The following is a 20,593-nucleotide window of genomic DNA, read 5'->3' as shown; positions in this document are numbered from 1 at the left end:
CCATAGTCCTCTGAAGCTATAAAGCTTTCTATTGCGCTTAGCAACCTCTTTAATGCCGTTTTGAGTTGATGTTGTTGTTGTTTTAAGGATAAAGACACTCCTTGAAGGCTTTGGCGAATGTTATCGATGTTTATGGTCTTTTGCCCGATAAAGATCCGGTACGTTCCGGTAACAATGCACCATTAAGGCACTAGCTCGACCATCTCGGGAACGATTTATATGACCAAAATAAACCTTCTAGGCCATCCCGCACTCCCCACATCCTATTTCCACGAGTAACTTGGGGTCACCAGAGCCTCGGCTGTCAATGAAACAGGATTCGCCTCGGGTAGGTGAGATTGACAATTCGGTTGGAGAAGCTATATATTGCGCTGGCAACCCCTTGAGAGGGTTGCGTATTTCAGTCGCCTCTTACGACAGGCATACCTACCGCGAATATATTCTGACCCCCTAACCCGCTGGGGGAACTTTGAGTCGTCGCAATCATCTCTTTTCGTCTGAGATTCCAGTCCGATTTTGGAACCTTCTCCTCTATCAAAATAACTACGGGTGCTTTGTGTGAATATAAACAGATTGAGCAGGTTTAAGCTCTGAAGTCCTAACCAATCCGAATTTTGATCATACTTATTTTTTCTGATTCCATACTTTATTCGCTTTCTGTAAATGCTGACACCTTTTCAAAGAAAAATTTTAACGTATTATCAAAGTATATATCAGCAAGTTCAGATGCGTCCTGTCTTTTCACACCGGCAATAACTTCAAGTACTTGGCTATGAAAATTTCAAATGATTATTTGTAAGTTTCAAAGTAGCTACTCAACAAACTCACCTAATTTGACATGGTTCACAACGTCCATCCACTAAAGTCTCTGTAGTCCATTTCTCCTTTTTCTTGACCGCTGCAAATTTTGTTTTTACATATTTATTTCCCGCATGTGAAGGACGTATACCACACCAAGGACAATCGGTCTCCAACATTATGCGTTCATTCGGCAATCTCTTCACTACTTCTAAGTTATTCTCCGTCTTTAGTGAGCAACCATTTAAGCCAATGGAAAGTGTATCGTTTGTAATAACTTTCTCCGCCTCCTCTAAAGTACCATCAAAACTATGCACTACACCACCACCACAATTCATAAGCTTATCCCGATTACGTTCAAGTATTTCCATGAAATCTCTATGCGCACTGCGACAATGTAGAAATAGTGGCAAACGAAATTCGGCAGCCAAACATAATTGTTTCTCGAAATATGTTTTTTGTGTTTCTTTATCGCAGAAATGCATTCTATCATAATCTAATCCACATTCGCCAACTGCAACAACTTTATTTGGATTTTCACGTATTTTCTTGCGCAAGCCTTCGTAATATTTTTCTGGGTTCTCATTGAATTCATTGCAACGCGTTGGATGACAGCCCATTGTGATGCTGAGACGATCTGTAGTTTAATTTATGCTTTAAATATATGTATGTAGAATTTGTAAATTCAAATTTCCTTTGCAATTGTGTGCTTTAGTTCTCACCATCTCTTTTAGCCAGCTCCAGTGCTTCGTCTGCCTCATAAAGTGTGCCTACTGTGATTATCATTTTCTGTAAGCCTTGCTTCCAGGAACGTTCCAACACCAAATCTAAGTCATTGGTATGTTTCTGAGTACCACCATATATACCACGAAACATTGGATCTGTAAGATTAGCACCAATGTCTAATAACAAAGAAAAAAATGAAATGAGGGTTGATATAGTATATAGGGGCTTACCTATATACTTTAAGGACATTTTTAGCCTTCTAAATATCTGCATGCAATCACTGGAATTCTGTAAAGAAAATATATCGATCGTGTCAAAGTCACCACCCTACAAGACAGGTACCCGTTCCCTAATCGATTACTTAATCGCCATCAATAACTTGTTCACCAATTATCGTGTTAATGACTTTTACATTGCTGTCGTGAAAAAGGTAACGCATGTGCTCTCTCAAAATAGTGTACGTGTGACTCTCTTTCTCGCTCTTACCTATTGTGTTTTCGACATTCCTTCTCGCTCGATGTTATTTACATTTTTAAGTTACTTCATCAGTTATGTTTTCGTTATCGCTAACCAAAACATATGCAACAACAACAATACGGGTAACTGGTCTATCGGTTACCCGTATCGGTTACCTTCTGTCAAATCGCTTTTTCTATGAATGAAACGCGCCCTTTATGTTCAGATAATATTTAATTATAAATTATTCATATATACAATGTTTTTTTAGAATTTAAATTATTGCCTTATTACTCTAGCGAACTATTTTTTTATTTTACTCTAGCGAACTTTACATATGTGAATTTTTATATTTATAAACTATATAAATACATTAACGTCTATTCATAGTCGTGCCCTTTCCGAAACCTTGTTTTGAAGTTCTTATTTTTCCTGCGCTGGTAGTGTTGCTGATCAGTTTGCAGTCATATTAGTTTGGTAGGTATAGTAACATCAGACGTAGGGAAATTAGGAAGCATGTCAGGAGTATCACCAGAATCCAAAGAAGCATGGTGATTCGTCACCTCCGTTTTCTTCCATATCCGGATTCATTCCATACTAGTAATTATAAATATCTTGTAGATGCCACATAGGTGTAACCATACACTCAAGATATTTCCGTTCAAATCTTGTGGTGTACACGTAACCTTGTATTTGTTCTAAATTATTCACCACATTCTAAACATAGAAAAGATGTATTAAGTGTTTGCGTAAATACCATTGTGATTACAATATGGACAAACATTCAATTCTAAACTTTTCGTTGTTACATCAATTGTTTCAGCGTGTTGTACACGTAAATAAAAATTCATACTTGAATGTATTTTCGTCTTCCAATCGCATAATTTACATTTTAAATAATGACTTTAGGCATATGAGAAATCTCATGGTCCAATAATTTGTTGAAGCTTGGTGTAGCTGCTTGAATAACACAAAATTTACATTTTGCACCACGTTCGTTATATTTAAATTGTAAATGTTCTGGTTTCTCTACACGATGCATAAAGTTTAGATGCTTTTTCCAACAATGTGCTGAATTTAATTGAAATACATACATTGGGCATTGTCTCATGATAAATTTTCCATAAATATACTGAGCCTCTTTATGTAGGCTCTTTTCTTAACATCTAATTCTGGCCGTACAGGATATGACAGTTTTGCTTCAGGTTATAATCCACACTCATACTATTTTCAGATTCTGTTTCATAATTTTCATCATTTTCAACATTGGACTTTGCATCAACATCATTATCATCATCGTCATTTTTTGATAACTCTGTTTTAAGCTTCATATTTATCAAAGGTTCATCTTCCTTAGTATTAGAATTAGAAACATTGTCATCTTCGGTTAAGTTTTTATCAAGTTTAGCTTTTTTCCTAGGTTTAAATTCTTTACTATCCGTACTAGAATTAATACCATCATCAACATTTTTCGTGGTCTGTTTGAGTTTTTAAATTTGCCAATGGTTCGCCTTTATCAGTATTAGAATCAGAATGGCCTTGGCCATCTTCACCGTGTTGCAAAGTAGGCGACACCTGTTGGTGTTGATGTTTGCGCATAGTGCGGATATGTTGGTGGTTCACTAGTCATTAATTGTTTAGAAGTTTCAACTTGTTGCGTTTGTTGTTGTTGTTGCTGGCTGATGATGTGGTGTTAACGTTTGTTGTACAATTTATTCGGGTGATTGCACATATTGTTGGTGTGTTATAGTGCTGGAAATCCTTCCGATATTGAAAGTCCTTGATTAGTGTAATCCCCACGTAGTGAACTACTCCTGTGACCGCGTCCGCGGTAACTATTACATCTGAAGGCGCTTAAGTTACAGGCATAGCTGACATCGCTTATATAACAGGTTGACTCTAAAGTAAAAACCAAAACAAAATATTAGAATCAGTGTTTATGAATAACATATTTAAAATAAGCTCTTACAACAACGTGATCGGTGGCTACATCCCCGTGAAAATAGTGTGGTGTTCCTCCTTGTATAAACGTAGATACTGGATGTGCTCAACCGTGCAGTTTTCTTCTAATTTGAGCAAATGTATGTTCTTACAGCCACAGCTGGAATATTTGGGATATTTCTATCCTCACATCGTCAAAATCAAATTACCTAGAATGAAAAAGAAACTCATATCAGTAAGAATAGATTAAAAGTTTTTAATATAAGCCGAAAAGTGTTCCATAAATAGGGCTCCACACATAGCTCTTTTCCAAAGGCACAAGAGAAATTTCAGATAACTAGAATCAGGACCTGGTAAAGTAACTTCAAAGGCGATTTAGTCGCCACTACTTCGTATGCGCATTTCTCTACGCTCCCTTTCGGCATGCATCATCAATTTCGTCATTACTATAAAGGCCATCTTGCTCACAGCAATCCAACAATCTATTTGTCCGCAAATTCGTGGAACTAAATTCCTAATGGAAGGTTCCTCTCCAAAAACTCTGTTTACAGACAGTCTTTCGCCGTGAAAACGAGGGCAGTGAAATATTACATGTTCTGCGCCTTCCAATTCGGACGGACAGCTTGGACAGAAAGGATCCTCCTCTATCCCACGCTTATGTAGATATTCCTTCAAGCCACCGTGCCCGCTCAATATCTGTGTGAGATGGTAATTTAGTTTGCCGTGTTTTCGCTCGTACCATTCCGCTATATTCCGGACTAGCATGAAGGTTCAGCGCTCTTTTCTCGAATCTTCCCGCCGTTCTTGCCACCTAACTATTGTTCGTGACCTTACGGTTTTCTTAGCATCTTCAGATGGTCGGCTGAATCCAATGCCATACAGATCGGCCATTTCACCTGAGAGTAGATCTACTGGGATTTTCCTGGATAAAACATGGATCGCGTCGTCGGAACAGCACATGCTATTCGTATAGCAGTACCGTATAGCGGTAGGCTGCTAGTATATCTTTTTGGTGGACCATTTTAGATCTGTGCCATACTGGTGCTGCATATAATATTATAGAGCTGGTTACGTTGGATAATCGCTGACGGGTAGCTTCGCTTGGGCCGCCGATGTTGGGCATTATTCGCGTTAGGGTTCCACTAACTCTAGAAACTTTGTCCCCCACCGCCCTGAAGTGCTCCCTAAAAGTTAGTTTTGAGTCAATGATTACTCCTAGATATTTCAAGGAGGGCTTTGAATTTATTTGAAAATCTCCTATGGTTAGGACCAACTGATCCACAGTCCGCTTTGAGCTCATCAGAACCACTTCTGTCTTATTGCTAGCCATCTCCAGCCCCGTGTTCGTCAACCATTCCTCTATTCTTCCCATGGCGTCATTACATAATGCTTGGAGCAGATCAAGTTTCTTGGCCACTGCTACTACGACAATATCATCTGCATAGCCGACAATTTCCGTGCCTCCGGGAAGGTGGTTTTGTAGCACCCCGCCATACACCGCATTCCAAAGAGTTGGACCTAGAACAGATCCCTATCTAATCTATCTATCTATCAAATTATTCGGAGCAGGTACGGAACTTGTCTTGGGACACCCAAAGTGCACCCACGCTTCTCATGGCTCCAGCGGGTTAGCGGCTTCCTAGAACTTAAGCCACTTGCTGCTTCTAGATCTGACATCTGTCAGCTGGAGTCTTAGCCCGGCAAGCGCAGGGCACGAGCACAGAATGAAATCGATCGTTTCCTCCTCCAACTCGCACTTCCTACATCTGCTATCACTGACCAAGCCTAATTTAAAGGCATGTGACGCCAGAAGGCAGTATCCAGTAAGAATACCCGTCATGAGTCTAGTCTACAGTTTAATGATAATAAAAATATAAGAATCAGTGTTTATGAATAACATATTTTAATTAATCTCTTACAACAACCTGATCGGTGGCTACATCGCCATGTAGGTAGTGTGGTGTTCCACCTTGTATAAACGTAGGTACTGTATGTGCTCAACCGTGCAAATTGACATTAGCAGTAACATTATTTACATAAACATAGCTTGGTATTTGTGAAGGCCTCAATATAGCATACATTGGTCCAGTTCGGTGTGCACCAGCCACTGGTACAAACACTTTTGACTGCATAGCTTTCATATAGGATGGATGTCCAGCAGTGCTCCGGTTGTGCCAATATGTAATGGGCTGCTCCGTCCCTTGGTACGGCTGTATAGGTATAGGCGGGTGCAATGTATTACTAGGCTCAAGATCGGAAGGTACATAGATGGCTCGAAGACGCCAGAGGGGATTGGAGCCAGAGTTTTCGGACCCAGAACCAAAATATCAGTAACTCTAAAAGCACATCCGAGCATTTTCGAGCGGAAGTATTCGCCATAAGTTAGTGCGCTTAGCTGAACCTTCAGCGCTGATACCCCAAAGAAACAATTGCCATACTCAGTCAGGCAGTCAGGTTCCACTAAAGGCACTTGCGGCGTTCGAAATAAAATCAGCACTTGTCCTTCAGTGCGTAGAAAAGCTGAATCAATTAGGAGCACACAACGTAGTACTGTTGGCCTGGGTCCTAGGCCACAGGGGAGTGGAGGGCAATGAGCAGGCGGACTCCATGTTTAATTTGTTGCGTCTCTCCCACAAATTGTCAACCCCCCAGCAGATCCTTGCAGCGGTTCTGCGCCATACTCTCCTCTTCCGGGAAGGTATCGACCCCAATCCGGGTCCTTCTCCTGACCCCAGTACTGAGAAATGGGTTTGCTGCGTTTGCCGGAAAAGAATCTTTTTAGGACGGTCATATATATAGGGCCTGAAATATTTCAATGAACTTCCTAATCACATAAAAAGTAGTAATAACTTCAATACTTTTAAAAAAAGTTTATTGGAGCATTGTAAAACCCTTCCAATAAGATAGTTTTTTTTTCTTTTATTTTTTTACATGATATACCGATACTGGAGCGCGAAAAGGGAATGGTAATAATGGTAGCAGCAAAATACAATGCATCCGGCCCTAAGGAAAAGAAAATCGGTCGCCACCTGTAACTCCAGACAGTTCCAACAACTAATTTCGCTGGAATTCGGTATTTCCAGCTGGTATTTACTGTTGCTGATCGGAATCATTCGCATTCCGACAGCATAAATATAACAATAAAATTATATAATGTGTAACAAAATTAACGAAAATAAGGCCAAATAAAAGTTGGAGCAAGGGGGATTGGAAACACGTCCTTTTCAACCTCCCATTATATGTTGAGCTGTGCTAATCGGAATCTTCATGCATTCCGACAGCGTCTTTACTAAACAAAGTTGAGGGGTGATTGGATACACTTATTTTCAATTTCCAACATCCAAAGACATGTTTGCTTCATTGATCGGAGACTAATACATTTCGAAAGCTTAAAATACACATATAATTGAAAAATATAAGTTCCAAATTTTGTTGCCTTAAGCTGGGAGCACTGGAGGATTGGAAACGCGTCCTTTCCAACCTTCCTTTAATGAGTGGCTCCCAGACTCGTCCCTCTGTCACGCTAGTAAATATGCTGATCGGAATCACATGGCATTCCAACAGCATATTCAATAGAAATAAGTGATTATAACAATGAATTGTACTTAGTAGTTTAAGTTTTGGGCCTAAACAGCCGTAATAATAAATAAATTAAATTAAAAAAATAAATACTCTTGTCAGTGTTTCACGTGCAAGGGATGGTTGCATCGGACAGGTTGCTCTGGGCTAGATTCCAAAATCCAGCGTCCTCGTAACTTTTATAAATCTTTTGTGGCTCTTGTTGTTCACGGCCTCATTACATTATGAGGAAATACGGCACCTGAGAACACAGCCGTTTGAAGCTAAAAAACACAAGCATGTCTTCAGTGAACTCCACAAACAGGCGTCGGACCTCTATGCCGGTGATTCCTGTACTCAAAGAACAAAACTAGCAGAGGAGGAACGCACTCTCCCTAGGGAAACGAGAGTAGTCACTCTAGCCCAACTTCGAGCTGGATAACGTAATAGGTTAAACTCTTACCTATCCACAATCAACCCCGACATACAAAACATTGTCCTGCTTGTAATGTGTCCCCACATGTCACCAACCATCTCTTTAACTGTATTGTGCAACCAACGCCTCTAACACTCCTCTCATTATGGCCCACCCCTGTTGAAACAGAAAGTTTCTTTGGACTCCCGTTAGAGGACATTGATGACAATTTGTGATCGGTCGCACCTATTGGATGGGGCGAAGCACTGCTACTACAACAACAACAGGCGGACAACACGGTAAGAGAGGCAGCAACTGCATGACGCATCGATCCCGAGCCGTTCCTGCCAGTTGGCCCACAGGGGCATCTATTAGTAGAAGAAAGGGAAGTAGGGAAGAACACTGGCGCAATATGCCAGCCTGAGTCAATCTAAGTTACTGTTAGGGGGTTACAGGACAACTCGATATAGGGCATTAATAGGCCTCTCAAAAAGATAACCTAAGAACCCCAACGGCTATTCTTACAAGACACTGTAGACTGAACAGTCACATGCAAAAGCTGGGTATAGTATCGAACAACACATACCGATTTTGTGATGGATCAGCAGACGGTGGACCATATCCTTCTAGATTGCGGCGCAATTTCAAGACGTAGGGCTAAGTTTATGGGCTCACCATGGCCAGAGCATTCCCACATTTAATCCCTCAAGCAAAGAACACTGCTGGGGTTCATCAAGGAAGTCGGCTAGGATGAGGTGCTGTGAAGGAGATGTGCAAGTCACTGTGCAATCCTCAATAAATGATCTATCTATCTACGTTCGGGTAACAGGCACCATTGTGGTACTAGCCCCACCATCTCGGGAACTATTGATATGACTACATTAAACCTTCTAGGGATTGAATATTAATAATGCCGGCAATGCGAAAGTCTGCTAAAATGCACCATTCTCCATGGAATGCTCGATATATAACTTTCCACGTTTTGAAACAGTGATGAAAAGAGCAAAATTTACAATAATTTTAACTGGCTGTGGGTAGTAAGGTGTTGATGTCCTCTCTTAACGCAATGTAATGACAACTGCGATGCAGGGGAAATGACAAAAATCTTGCAAATCTACTGATAATAATTCATTTTTCCTCCCCTTCTATGCAGTTCTATGCATACATACATATGTATTTTTCTCTCCAAATGCTAATTAAAAAAATTAATTGGTTTTCACATGAACTTCGAACTCTGTCGTATTTGCATTCTTCAGTTGATTATCAACAAAAGCATGACAAATTATAACTAAAAAATTCATACATGTTGCTTATATATTTAATATGGTAGCCAATTTACTTACCCTTTCTGGTGCGATGATTCCTGGACAATCGGGCCTGACTAGACGCGATTTTTTTTGCCTTAAGAGAGCGTGCTTAACGCGAACCCTATCATGTTATGGCACAACTTTGGTGATGCAAAAAATCAAAGACATTTCTGCTTCTAATGCTTCTAGGATAGCAGCAGCAGCTCCCGGTGGCACCACATAAATAACAGTTGCAGGCCGATCAGTTGCCTTTTTTGCTCCGGCTACCTATTCAATTTTAATTCACATTACATTATCTACTATTGCAATTTTTAATCACTACAAATCAATATAAATTACCGAAGCAAATACTGGCAAACCAAGATGCGTAGTTCCAGCCTTTTTTAGGGAAATACATCCAACCAGTTTGGTACCGTATTCCAAAGCATGTTGCTTGTAAAGTACCTTGTTTTTGTAGATTTCCTTTGATTTTGGCATATTCTGAGCTGAATCGCAACCCGGCGGAGATGCTATCTATTAGAATAATATAACATTTTTTTATTATTTAAAAATGCACATACGTATGAATGAAAATCAGAAAGTAAATAATGTTGTTGTTGTTGTAGTGATAAGGACACTCCCCGTTATGGACTTTGGTGGTCCTTTGCCGGATGCAGATCAGGTACGTTCCGGGAACCATTAAGGTACTAGCCCGACCATATCGGGAGCGATTTAGTTGACATAAAACCTTGTAGGCCATCCCGTCGATTCTATACAACTTAATATGGTAACGATTTAAAAGACGGTGCACCACCCAATTTTTATCAAAAATTATCAAACGTGGAATCAAAAGGCGCGCTTCGAGCTCCGTTTTTATTATTATTTGATATTTTTAAATTAGGTGGTGTACCGTCTTGTAAAACTTTACCCTTAATATTATTTTGGGCGAAGGCCGCCAACGCAAAAAGATGGTCTCTGCAGCAATATTCTTAATTTCCGTCACATGTCACAACTCAAATTAACTTAATGTTATTTTGGGCGAAGGTCGCCAACGCAAAAAGGTGTTCTCTGCAACAAAATTTTTAATTTCCGTCACATGTCACAACTAAAAGCACAAGATATTTTTCGTTGTAAACAATTTATATTTTTTTTGCGTTTCAATTTTTCCGGAATAATTAATGAACTGTCATTTCGATGACAGCATGAAACGTCGATGGGTTAGTGGAGAGCGAAAAACGCTTTGAATGTGTGGGTGAACTGGTTACCTCCGTCTTGTAGGGCAGTTACTCAAAAGCAGCTGATTTTTTGACACACGCACCGCCACAAACGTGCCACATCTAGCGGCTGTCAAACACCGGCATGCGTTCATGGGGTTTACTAGGCCCCACAAATCCGTTAGAGCGGGTCAGGGGGTTAGAATATACCCTCAGTAGGTATGACTGTCGTAAGAAGCGACTGAAATACCAAATTCAAGGGGCTGTGTAGCGCAACCCTTCAGGTTGCCAGCGCAATATATAGCTTCACCAAACCCAATTGTCAACCTCACCTATCCGTGGCGAATACTGTTTCATTAACAGCCGAGGCTCTGGCAACCCCAACCTCCTCATGGAACTAGAGGGTGGGGAGTGAGGAAAGGTTCAATGTGCCATACAAATCGTTCCCCACATGGTCGGACTAGTACATTAATGGTGCTGTTGTTGTTGTTGTTGTAGCAATGCTCGCCCCACCTAACAGCCGCGACCGATCACAAATTGTCATCAATATCCTCTAACGGGAGTCCAAGGAAACTTGCCGTTTCACAAGGGGTGGACCATAAGGAAAGGGGTGTTAGAGGCGTTGGTTCCACATTACAATTAAAGAGATGGTTGGTGTCATGTGGGGACACATTGCAAGCGGGGCATACATTTTGTATGTCGGGGTTGATTCTGGATAGGTAAGAGTTTAACCTGTTACAGTATCCAGAACGAAGTTGAGCAAGAGTGACACGCGTTTCCCTGGGGAGTATGCGTTCCTCTTCCGCGAGTTCTGGATATTTTTCTTCAAGTACTGGATTCACCGGGCAATTCCCGACATAAAGGTCCGACGCCTGTCTATGGAGTTCACCAAGGACCTGCTTGTGTTTTTTCGCTTCATACGGCTGGGTTCTCAGGTGCCGTATTTCCTCAAAATGCTTACGGAGATGACTCCTTAGGCCCCTAGGCGGTGCTGTTTCGTCAATCAGATATCTGTTGGGATGCCCAGGCTTCTGGGTATTCAACAGAAACTGTTTGGTCAGCATATCATTTCTCTCCCTGATGGGGAGTATTCTCGCCTCATTATGCAGATGGTGTTCTGGGGACATAAGAAGACAGCCCGTGGCGATTCTGAGAGCAGTATTTTGGCAGGCCTGTAGTTTCTTCCAGTGGGTAGTTTATAGGCTTGGCGACCATATGGGTGACGCGTAGCACGTAATCGGCTGGCTAATTGCTTTGTATGTGGTCATGAGCGGTTCTTTATCTTTTCCCCAGGTACTGCCAGCAAGGGATTTGAGGATTTTATTACGGCTCTGAATTCTCGGAACAATTGCGGTTGCGTGCGCACCAAAATGTAGATCCTGATCAAACGTCACACCCAAGATTTTGGGGTGTAGGACAGTCGGTAGCGTAGTGCCATCGACGTGGATGTTCAATATGGTCGACATTTGGGGCGTCCATGTTGTAAATAAGGTCGCGGAAGATTTAGCCGGTGACAATGCCAGGTTTCGCGAGGCGAAAAAACTGGAGAGATCAGGGAGATAGCCGTTTATTTTATTGCATAGCTCATCGATCTCTGGGCCTGGGCCTGTGGCCATTATTGTGCAGTCATCGGCGTAGGAAACGATAGTGACTCCTTCCGGTGGTGAAGGTAGCTTAGATATGTAGAAATTAAACAAAAGTGGGGATAGGACACCACCCTGTGGCACCCCTTGTTTAATTCTGGTTTTGATGTTTCGTTTCTGAATTGCACCGATGCCTGCCGACCACCCAGATAATTTGCGGTCCACCTTTTAAGACATGGGGGAAGGGTAGACCCTTCCAGGTCTTGCAGTAATGAGCCATGGTTGACCGTATCAAAGGCTTTTGATAGGTCTAGCGCTACGAGTACTGTTCTATGGTGGGGGTATTGATTCAAACCGCAATTTATCTGGGTGCTAATGACATTTAGCGCGGAGGTAGTGCTATAGAGCCATGCTGATGAGGGGCTAGCTGCAAATGTGTTTGGAAATAAGGGAGCAAAATGGCTTCAAGCGTCTTTGCCACTGGCGATAGGAGAGATATCGGACGATATGACTCACCTACGTTAGCCGGTTATCCAGGCTTTAGTAGCGGGACCACCTTGGCCATTTTCCATTTCTCGGGTATGGCAAGGTGGAGAGAGGCGACGAGGCGGATTCAATGACCTTACGGAAGGCACGCTCCCCTTGGCGGGCATCAGTCGGGATAGGGAGGGCGGCAAAGCTGCTGTCTGTTGCAGATTTATATTCTTCCCACTTTCCATTTTTGAAGTTTATGAAAGTGCGTTTTTCGGTGACGATGAAGTCGGCGGTACGCTCGAACGAAATAAGTATGGGCAGGTGGTCGGATGCTAATGTTACCATCGGCTGCCAGTTGACGCAGTTTACGAGTTCTGCGCTCACGATTGAGATATCTGGCGAGCTATGACAGCTTCCTACCATACGTGTGGGGGCGTCTCCGTTTATTGTGCAGAACGTCGTTTCTTCTATTTGATCCGCCAACATCTCACCCCTACTGTCCGCCCGCAAGTTTGAATGCCATAGGTCGTGATGGGCATTGAAATCGCCTAAGATAATGCGATTGTTGCCAGTAAGTAAGGCCTCGATTTTAGGGCGGTATCCACTGGGGCAACAGGTGACAGGAGGGATGTAGATGTTGATGATTTCTAGATTTGCATCGCCTGACCGGACAGATAGGCCTTGACGTTCTAAGACATTGTCCCTGCGGTCGATGCCAGGATCAAATATATGATATTGCACAGAGTGGTGTATAATAAACGCGAGGCCGCCTCCATTTCCGCTCTCGCGGTCCTTCCTGTGGACATTATACCCAGAGCAGGTCTGCAATGCAGATCTTGCTGTGAGTTTAGTCTCTTGAATCGCAGCAATGCGGATGTTGTGCCGCTTCATGAAATCGACTATCTCCGTAATCTTCCCAGTTAGTCCATTACAGTTTAACTGCAGAATTCTGAAGTGCATGAGGGGTGACGCCGCCACTCTAGGGGTAAGTGACGGGTGACTACGCCTAGGTTGTGGAAGGCCAGTACGCAATTGCTGTTGTGGCCTTGGGACTGGGCGCCCTTGGGCAAGCATTGGGGTACCCGGATGATTTGGGTTTGCGACCTGGCAACATGGCGCGATGAAACCCCTGGAGGGGTTGCCGTCGCGGAGACCAGAACATCTAGGAAAGTGGCACCACCCAAGGCAGGAGCTGCATTGAGCGGATGTCGCAAACCTATATATTCTGTGCTGGCAGACGGTGCAAACGGAGGTAGGGACTAAGAGTATGTTTCCCTGACCTGCACGATTGCTGCAAGAAAAGAGGGGGGGGGAGAAGAAGACGGGGCAGGGGCTGATGCTCAGCATTGCTACCAGCTCTACTGCGAAGGTAGTAGTTATGAGTGGTATCAGCTGTTTGAGTTGTTGGCGCCGTGGGGCGCGAGCAGCAGCGGGTACTTGTTGTGGCTTGCTGAGCAGCGAGGCTGCTGGTAGGTAGTGGAGGGGCGCTTAGGCGTAGACTACGGGACGCCCTTGGGCGTGAGCAGCAAGGAGCCACAAAAGATTTATAAAAGTTACGTGGACGTCGGGTTTTGGGATCAAGCCCAGAACAACCTGTCCGATGCAACCATCCCTTGCGCGAGACACACTGAACAGAGTATGACCGTCTTAAAAAAGATTCTTTTCTGGCAAATGCAGCAAAACCATTTCTCAGGACCGGGGTCAGGAGACGGACCCGGATTGGGTTCTATACCTTCCCGGAGTAAGAGAATATGTAGCAGTCCTGCTGCAAGGAGCTGCTGGGAGGATGACAATTTGTGGGAGGGACGAAACAAATTAAATGGGGTCACACTGAAATGACAGTCCTTGGTCGGGAAAAATTCCGAGTCGCTCCGGTACATAGAACCGACTGCCGTGGGAAGCGTTAATGGTGCTGTGTTTCGGGAGCGTACCGGATCTGTATCCGGCAAAGGACAATCACATCGATAACACTCCCTAAAGCCTTCGGGAGGTAACCTTATCGCTACAACAACACCAACAGGATATTGATGACGATTTGTGATCGGTCGCGCCTATTGAAACAACACCACCAACAACAACACCAATAACAACTTCACACCTTCCTTCCAAAATGACAATAATTCTATTTCGCGAATGAAAAGAACAAAATTACGTTTTAGAATACGCCTTGTACTTTCGGCTTTTTTTTTTTTTTAATGAGACGTTGTATGACTAAGTACAAGAATATTAGTATTTAGGAATCGACCAACAGGCTTACGAACTAACAATAACTTCAAGGTAAATCAAATTTGGGAAATACATATCACGTTTGGGCTCATGCAGTGACCGCGGTGGCAGCTGTTCCACTTCCGTTAGTTTTTTCATCGTTTTTAGATTCATCCTCTTTGACCCCTTCATTTCCTTTTTTAATTTTGGCTGTGTCTTTAGGTGATTCAACCACTTTTTCCTCTGCAGGTTTCTCTTCCAGATTTCCATTACCGTTTTTTTTAGGTAAATCCTTTATCCCAGTGGAACCAAACCCACCAGCTCCACGTTTGGTGTCATTGAGTTTATCCACTTCCTCTAATTCAGGATAAAATATGCGCTCGCATATGAATTGTGCAATGCGGTCACCACGTTTCACCTCGAAATCCACATCAGAATGATTGAAGAGTAATACACCTAAATTCCCACGATAATCTTCATCGACTACACCAGCGCCAACATCTATAAAGTTCTTTACAGCCAAACCTGAACGTGGTGCTACACGACCATAAGATCCTTCTGGTACTTGCACCTGTAAATCGGTCTTGACTATAGCCTTGCCGCGTGCAGGCACAACCATATCGTAAGCACTACGCAAATCAGCACCAGCTGCGAATTCCGATCCCCGCACGGGCGCTAGTGCGTGCTCAGTTAGTTTTGCGAAGCGCAGTACACATTTGGATTCAATTTTCATTTTCTTAGTTGCTGGTTGTTCAGTCTCTTCCAATTTCTTTTTAAGGTTTTCATCAGACATCTGTTACAAACGGAAAGTTGAAGATTTTGATTAGTGATCTACTTTGAAGTGACTGTTTTTGCAAATGAACCTAAATTTCGCGCCATTTCCAGCGTTCCTGCCAGCTGGAGTTTGACAACAGGTCTGTTCCATTTCTGCCTTTCGGGCAAGATGTGTTACATTAGTTTTGTTGACGTACAATTCGATAACTAAAGCCAGGGTTCGAATCGTAACATCCGTGATCGTATAACTCGTCACGTAAAAACATGATTTTCGGATTATGACATACGTGAACGTACGACTTCGATCGTAATTTTGGATCGCAACATACGTGACGAGTGACTAAACGTACGCGTTACGTTCCAATTTCATTCGATCACAAACCGGCATTCGTATACATACAAATTTCATGAAAAATGTAAGTAAATTGTTGAAATATAGTAATAAATAAAATATAATAGCACATTTCAAACTCTTATTATTAACAAAGGTCGAATTCAAACAAACTAAATCCAATCCAAAAGGAAATAATGGCGGATTTCATGGCGAGACACCCAGGGCTGGCGAAGAATAATCTTCGAAACTCTGGAAACCGCAGAATTACCTCCTTTGGGAGGAACTTTCTAATAGATTAAATGCTGAAGGGCCACCAGTTAAGGATGCAAAGATGTGGAGGAAGGTATATACAGCCGTTATTATATCTTTTGATGCTTGAAAGTAATAAACTTGTTTTTATTTCATTGCAGGCTTTTGCTGATCAGAAGTATCAAGCAAAAAAGGAGGTTTCAACAAACAGTCAAAGAAAAAGACTGGTGGGAAACCCTATCAGGAAAAAACAATAACTGCCACCGAGGAGGCTATCATTGAGGCGGCTGGTCTTGAGGTTTGTGTAGCAGGTGATGAAAAAATAATTGCGTATGGTAGAGCTCGAGCAACGCTGACTTCATCAAAAAATAGCGAGAGCTATAGTGCAAGCAGCGATGACGAATCACCAAGTTGTTTGCCAGGTTCATCAACTGCAACCTTACTGCAAGAAAATTTAAAAACCGTGTCCGATTTTCAAAGGGGGTTGGACGAAAAGCTGGACAGATTGCTGGACGTTCAGGAACGGTTCCTGTTGGTGCAGCAGCGCATCTTGCAAATTAAAGAAGAAAAATATCGCAGGCAAAACGAGGCAAGTCAGATCGACTTGCAAATAAAGAGACTGGAATTGGAGACGCTGCAAATTAAAGCGAGAAGACCTCACTAATTTTTTTTAGAATATTTATTATTATATGCATATTTAGGTATAAGAAACTGACTGTGAATTCTTTTTTTTTTTAGTTTTAAGTTAGAAAATGAATTGATTTCTGTTTTACAAAGATTACCTGAAGAATGACTTTAAGTACTGTGATATTTACTTGGTACATACACTATATACATATTTAAAATAAAAATGAATGAGAATATTGAATTTAATAAATAATTTCATTTATCTAAATACTACCAGGCTAAATTTTGAAGCTATTTAGGAACATATCATTGCTTAGGACACCCTTAAAAGTGAACGTTTTATTTGATCTCTTATCGATTTTCCTATATTGGTAAGTTGGTTTGTTTCGCCTGTCTCAATTTCTAGAATATGGTCTTCCGAGTGAAGATTTGACGGTTCATAATGTATCTTAAATTTAATGCAAATGTTTTGTAATGCAGCAGAAACATTTGCAAATCTTGCCATTTTCGCAGGATGATATCTTCTTCTTTTGTCATATCCTAAAGTCCTCCAGCGCCCTTTGACAATGCCAATTGTTCTCTCAATAATACACTTTGCTTTAGAGTGAATGTCATTAAAATACTGTTCATCTGAACCGTCTGATGTGCTTCTGTATGGGGTTATTAACCACGGCTCAAGTGGGTAGCCAGAATCTCCTATGTCAATGTATAAATTAATTATTGGATAAAAAAAGTTCGCTGCACCCAATAACTTTACCTAAAAGCCAAGAATTCCTACTAAATAGTCATTACCGACATTGTTCTGGTAGCCACCGCTAGCAAGAAGTGAAAGCGTGAGTGCCAATTGCAAAATTGGAGGAACCGCTTTGACATCGGCTTGCTTTAAATTTAATTTCTCCAGAAGGTAACTAAAAGCTTCTTTAGTTAAGCGAAATCTCTTCAAGAATATGAAATAATTTTTTGTTACCATGAAATAATACATAAATGATATGCTTACGCTTTGTTCGATAAGTCCAACGGGTTACTGCGTTCTCTTAGCCGCCTCCGGACAATTTTTTCATCGCCTTCCCTATCACTTGAGCTCAAACAAAACAATAAAATTGGATCCATCGTAATTATTTACTTTATTTTTTATATTTTTGCAACCAATTTGACAGTTCAAAATCTATTTTGAGCTAAAAATATGTCACGTACACGTACATTTGTGGATCCGCCCCTTTGCGCAATCAAGGTGGAATTGCCCCAGCTAGCTCAGTACATGGAGTCGCGGTTCTGAACCCTTTTTCCACCTTGATGCGGGGCGGATGTCACAATCACATTAATCATTTCCTCTCCCACCTCACCCCACAAGAAGCCCACCCTTCCTTGGACCGCTCGCTTCGCATCGCTCTGCAGGTCCCCTTATCTTACCTTTGCTCCATTCCGTTCCAAACCTCCTACCCTTTGTTCATCTTCCCCCTCCCCACCTTATTAATTTAGAACGCCATCTTAAATTTCTTTTTCACTTCAATATAACATTTTTAATAAATAAAATATAGCTAAATACATACATCTACTGCTTACTCAAAATTGCAATAAAAATTGGCTTACGACAGGCGATTTGAACAATAAAATAAAATTTTACTTTATGATGGACTCAACCACACATGATTATTTTAAACAAAATTTTCTTACATACATATATCGGTAAAATATGGAATTTCTGGGAAATTTTTACTTTGCCTTATTCGGCTTACACGAAATCATTTTTTTTCTAACTTTATTAATTATTATTAATTTCGCAAATTACTTCGGGACTTCCCGCCAACGCTACCAAAAACCAAACATTAGAACCGCTCAATATGAGCACCAAATTTTATATTCCCTACCAGGGTCCTATCCTACCTAAAAGAGCTCTCTTTGGTAGTCAAGGGACTCCTAGGGGCTGGGCTTTCTCGCCGCTATTTACAAAAAAAAACGGTATATTTGAATAAACGTTTGGGTTGACGCGTGGACGTCCGCCACAAATTAATATTCAAAAAGTTAATATTTTGACACTATAATCAAATACAAATCTTATAACTAAAAGAAATATACATAAAACATATAAATGTCCATATAATCAAATGAGGTTCCAAATGTAGTTTGTTCGCTGGGTTTCCGGCACGCAATAGTTTTATGGCAATGTTTCTTGAACGAATTATGGGTGAAAATTATAGCATGGTTTGGTGAATACTAGTGTGTCGGCTTGAAGAATTCCCCTGTGCTCGCCAGAGCTTTCGTTATGGGAGAAGGTATCCCAGCTAGCGGAACAAAAAGGTACAATTTACCATAAGGTACAATGGTGTGCCTGAGCGCCAAGTTGGCATTCACGCCTCATCGATTAGGTAGATTACATTGCTATAAAAGCAAATATATGTATGAATGCGACATGGAAATTTAAACCGAGAAATAATAAAACAAAAAAAAATAAGGAAAACATTTTATAAAAAAAACAGGAAGAGAATCGAAATTTACTTTGCATAGAAATCTGCACCTGTACACGCAATGCGCTGGGTCAGAATTTTTAGCAAAATTTGTTGACAGAAATTTGAAAATTGGGTTGGCGTGAATCACCAAAGAGGCGCGAAGCCAAAAACAAAAAGTTGCAAAGGGCCTAAACAATGGGTTTTGGATCTTGATCGACTTACACTTTCACACCGATGACTTATCACCATTTAACTTTAGATTTTGGTCTCCCCTCGATTTGCTCGTTGTCCTGAGCTTAAATTTGCCAATGGTATTAATGATTTTAATTTCGACTTGTACGACCGATTATTGTAGATTTATGGGCATCCTGCCACACAGCACATACAGATTTTGAACACTACGGACTTGGTCCTTACTGGACTTTGCGCGCACAGGGAAAACAGTTTTATTTGCCGTTCACGGACTATCACCACAAAAAAAATTCACCGCGCACTCACGACGTGCATATGCCCACAGTTAAAATCTTTCTTTTCTTCTGCCACAGTTATGCCCTATATATATACCAGCAGAAACAAACCGCAACGCCGGTTCTACATACCGTTTCCTATTGTCCTCATTTCCAATCTTAATAGCACTTTCTTTACTCTATATCCATCCTTTTCCTGGATTGATCCTATTTTCCTTCATCATCCCTTTCGCTGCGGTCCGGCAACCCTCACTGAAAAGCTTTTACAAATTTCTCCATATTGGGAATTTTGCTATTATCTTTAATTTGACGTTTCTCGTTTGTTTACCTTTTTGTATCATGAGTGCATGTTAAATTCCGCGACCAAAAAAAATAAATTTCGCGTTTAAATTAAATAATTTCAGTGCGCGAGTGTTATTTTTATGAAAGAAGACCAACGTGGCTCTTCTTTGCCAAATAAATAGTTTAGGTTGCGGTGCCTGAAGTGGCTGAGGAAAGTACAATTACTCCTTATGGTCCCCAGGCGCCCGGGCTTGGAATATAAAAAAAACTACAAGTTTGGAGCATTGGTGGACTGCTAATAGAGTCCAACAGTTACCGGAAGCCTCAGGAATGATGATAAGAGGTAATAAATGTGAAAATTTTAATTAAGAATATTTATAGTGAAGGTGGGCAATTTGCATTTGGTTGTTGTACTTTTGAGTGTTTGATTACCCAACAAAAAAAAATGTGCACTTATATAAGTGATTTCGCTATTTATGCCCAAACTAATTTAAATTAATTTCTTGTTCTTTTTGCTTTTTTCCAGTGCGGAAACTAGGATGCTTAGGAGGCGAGGTGTTGGAACCCTGGAATGTTGAGTTTACGGGAAGTATACATACATAAATTACACGCTGCTTATAAGAACTTTTTACTTTAGGGTACTTTTCTTTTGTCTTTTTCAGGTGAATTTCGGTGACACTCTTGAGAGCGGCCTCCGGCTTTATGCCCTTTTATACCATCTAATATCCCTCGAGCGGGACAAGGTACGCCCAACGCG

At 41.4% G+C, this 20,593-nt stretch overlaps 2 protein-coding genes and 1 long non-coding RNA gene across 4 annotated transcripts; all 3 read right to left on the bottom strand.

Annotated features, from left to right (window-relative positions):
- Positions 1-624: 624 nt before the first annotated feature.
- On the bottom strand, positions 625-1,913 carry LOC137245734 (deoxyribonuclease TATDN1). 2 transcript variants are annotated; one of them, XM_067776855.1, is made up of 4 exons: positions 1,755-1,913; positions 1,521-1,679; positions 829-1,435; positions 625-770 (listed from the first exon to the last, which is right to left on the bottom strand). In XM_067776855.1, the coding sequence occupies exons 1-4, from the start codon at positions 1,795-1,797 to the stop codon at positions 647-649; spliced, it is 933 nt and encodes a 310-aa protein (XP_067632956.1). In that variant the 5' UTR covers positions 1,798-1,913; the 3' UTR covers positions 625-646. The 2 variants fall into 2 exon arrangements, with proteins under 2 accessions (XP_067632956.1, XP_067632955.1); XM_067776854.1 differs by having other exon boundaries at positions 1,521-1,700; positions 1,755-1,910.
- Positions 1,914-3,067: 1,154 nt separating this feature from the next.
- On the bottom strand, positions 3,068-10,389 carry LOC137245733 (uncharacterized). Its single transcript, XR_010951393.1, has 5 exons — positions 10,109-10,389; positions 9,541-9,714; positions 9,238-9,468; positions 3,950-4,130; positions 3,068-3,879 (listed from the first exon to the last, which is right to left on the bottom strand). It is a non-coding gene; the product is annotated as an uncharacterized lncRNA (long non-coding RNA).
- Positions 10,390-14,599: 4,210 nt separating this feature from the next.
- On the bottom strand, positions 14,600-15,533 carry dUTPase (Deoxyuridine triphosphatase). Its single transcript, XM_067778336.1, has one exon. It carries the CDS (start codon positions 15,447-15,449, stop codon positions 14,766-14,768), a length of 684 nt encoding a protein of 227 aa, XP_067634437.1. The 5' UTR covers positions 15,450-15,533; the 3' UTR covers positions 14,600-14,765.
- Positions 15,534-20,593: the final 5,060 nt, after the last annotated feature.

The sequence above is a fragment of the Eurosta solidaginis genome, chromosome 3 (genome assembly GCF_040869045.1).
Source record: "Eurosta solidaginis isolate ZX-2024a chromosome 3, ASM4086904v1, whole genome shotgun sequence".
NCBI classification, from domain to species: Eukaryota; Metazoa; Arthropoda; class Insecta; order Diptera; family Tephritidae; genus Eurosta; species Eurosta solidaginis.
The sequence above is the reverse complement of the archived record's forward strand: the minus strand, read 5'-3'. Positions and strand labels throughout refer to the sequence as shown.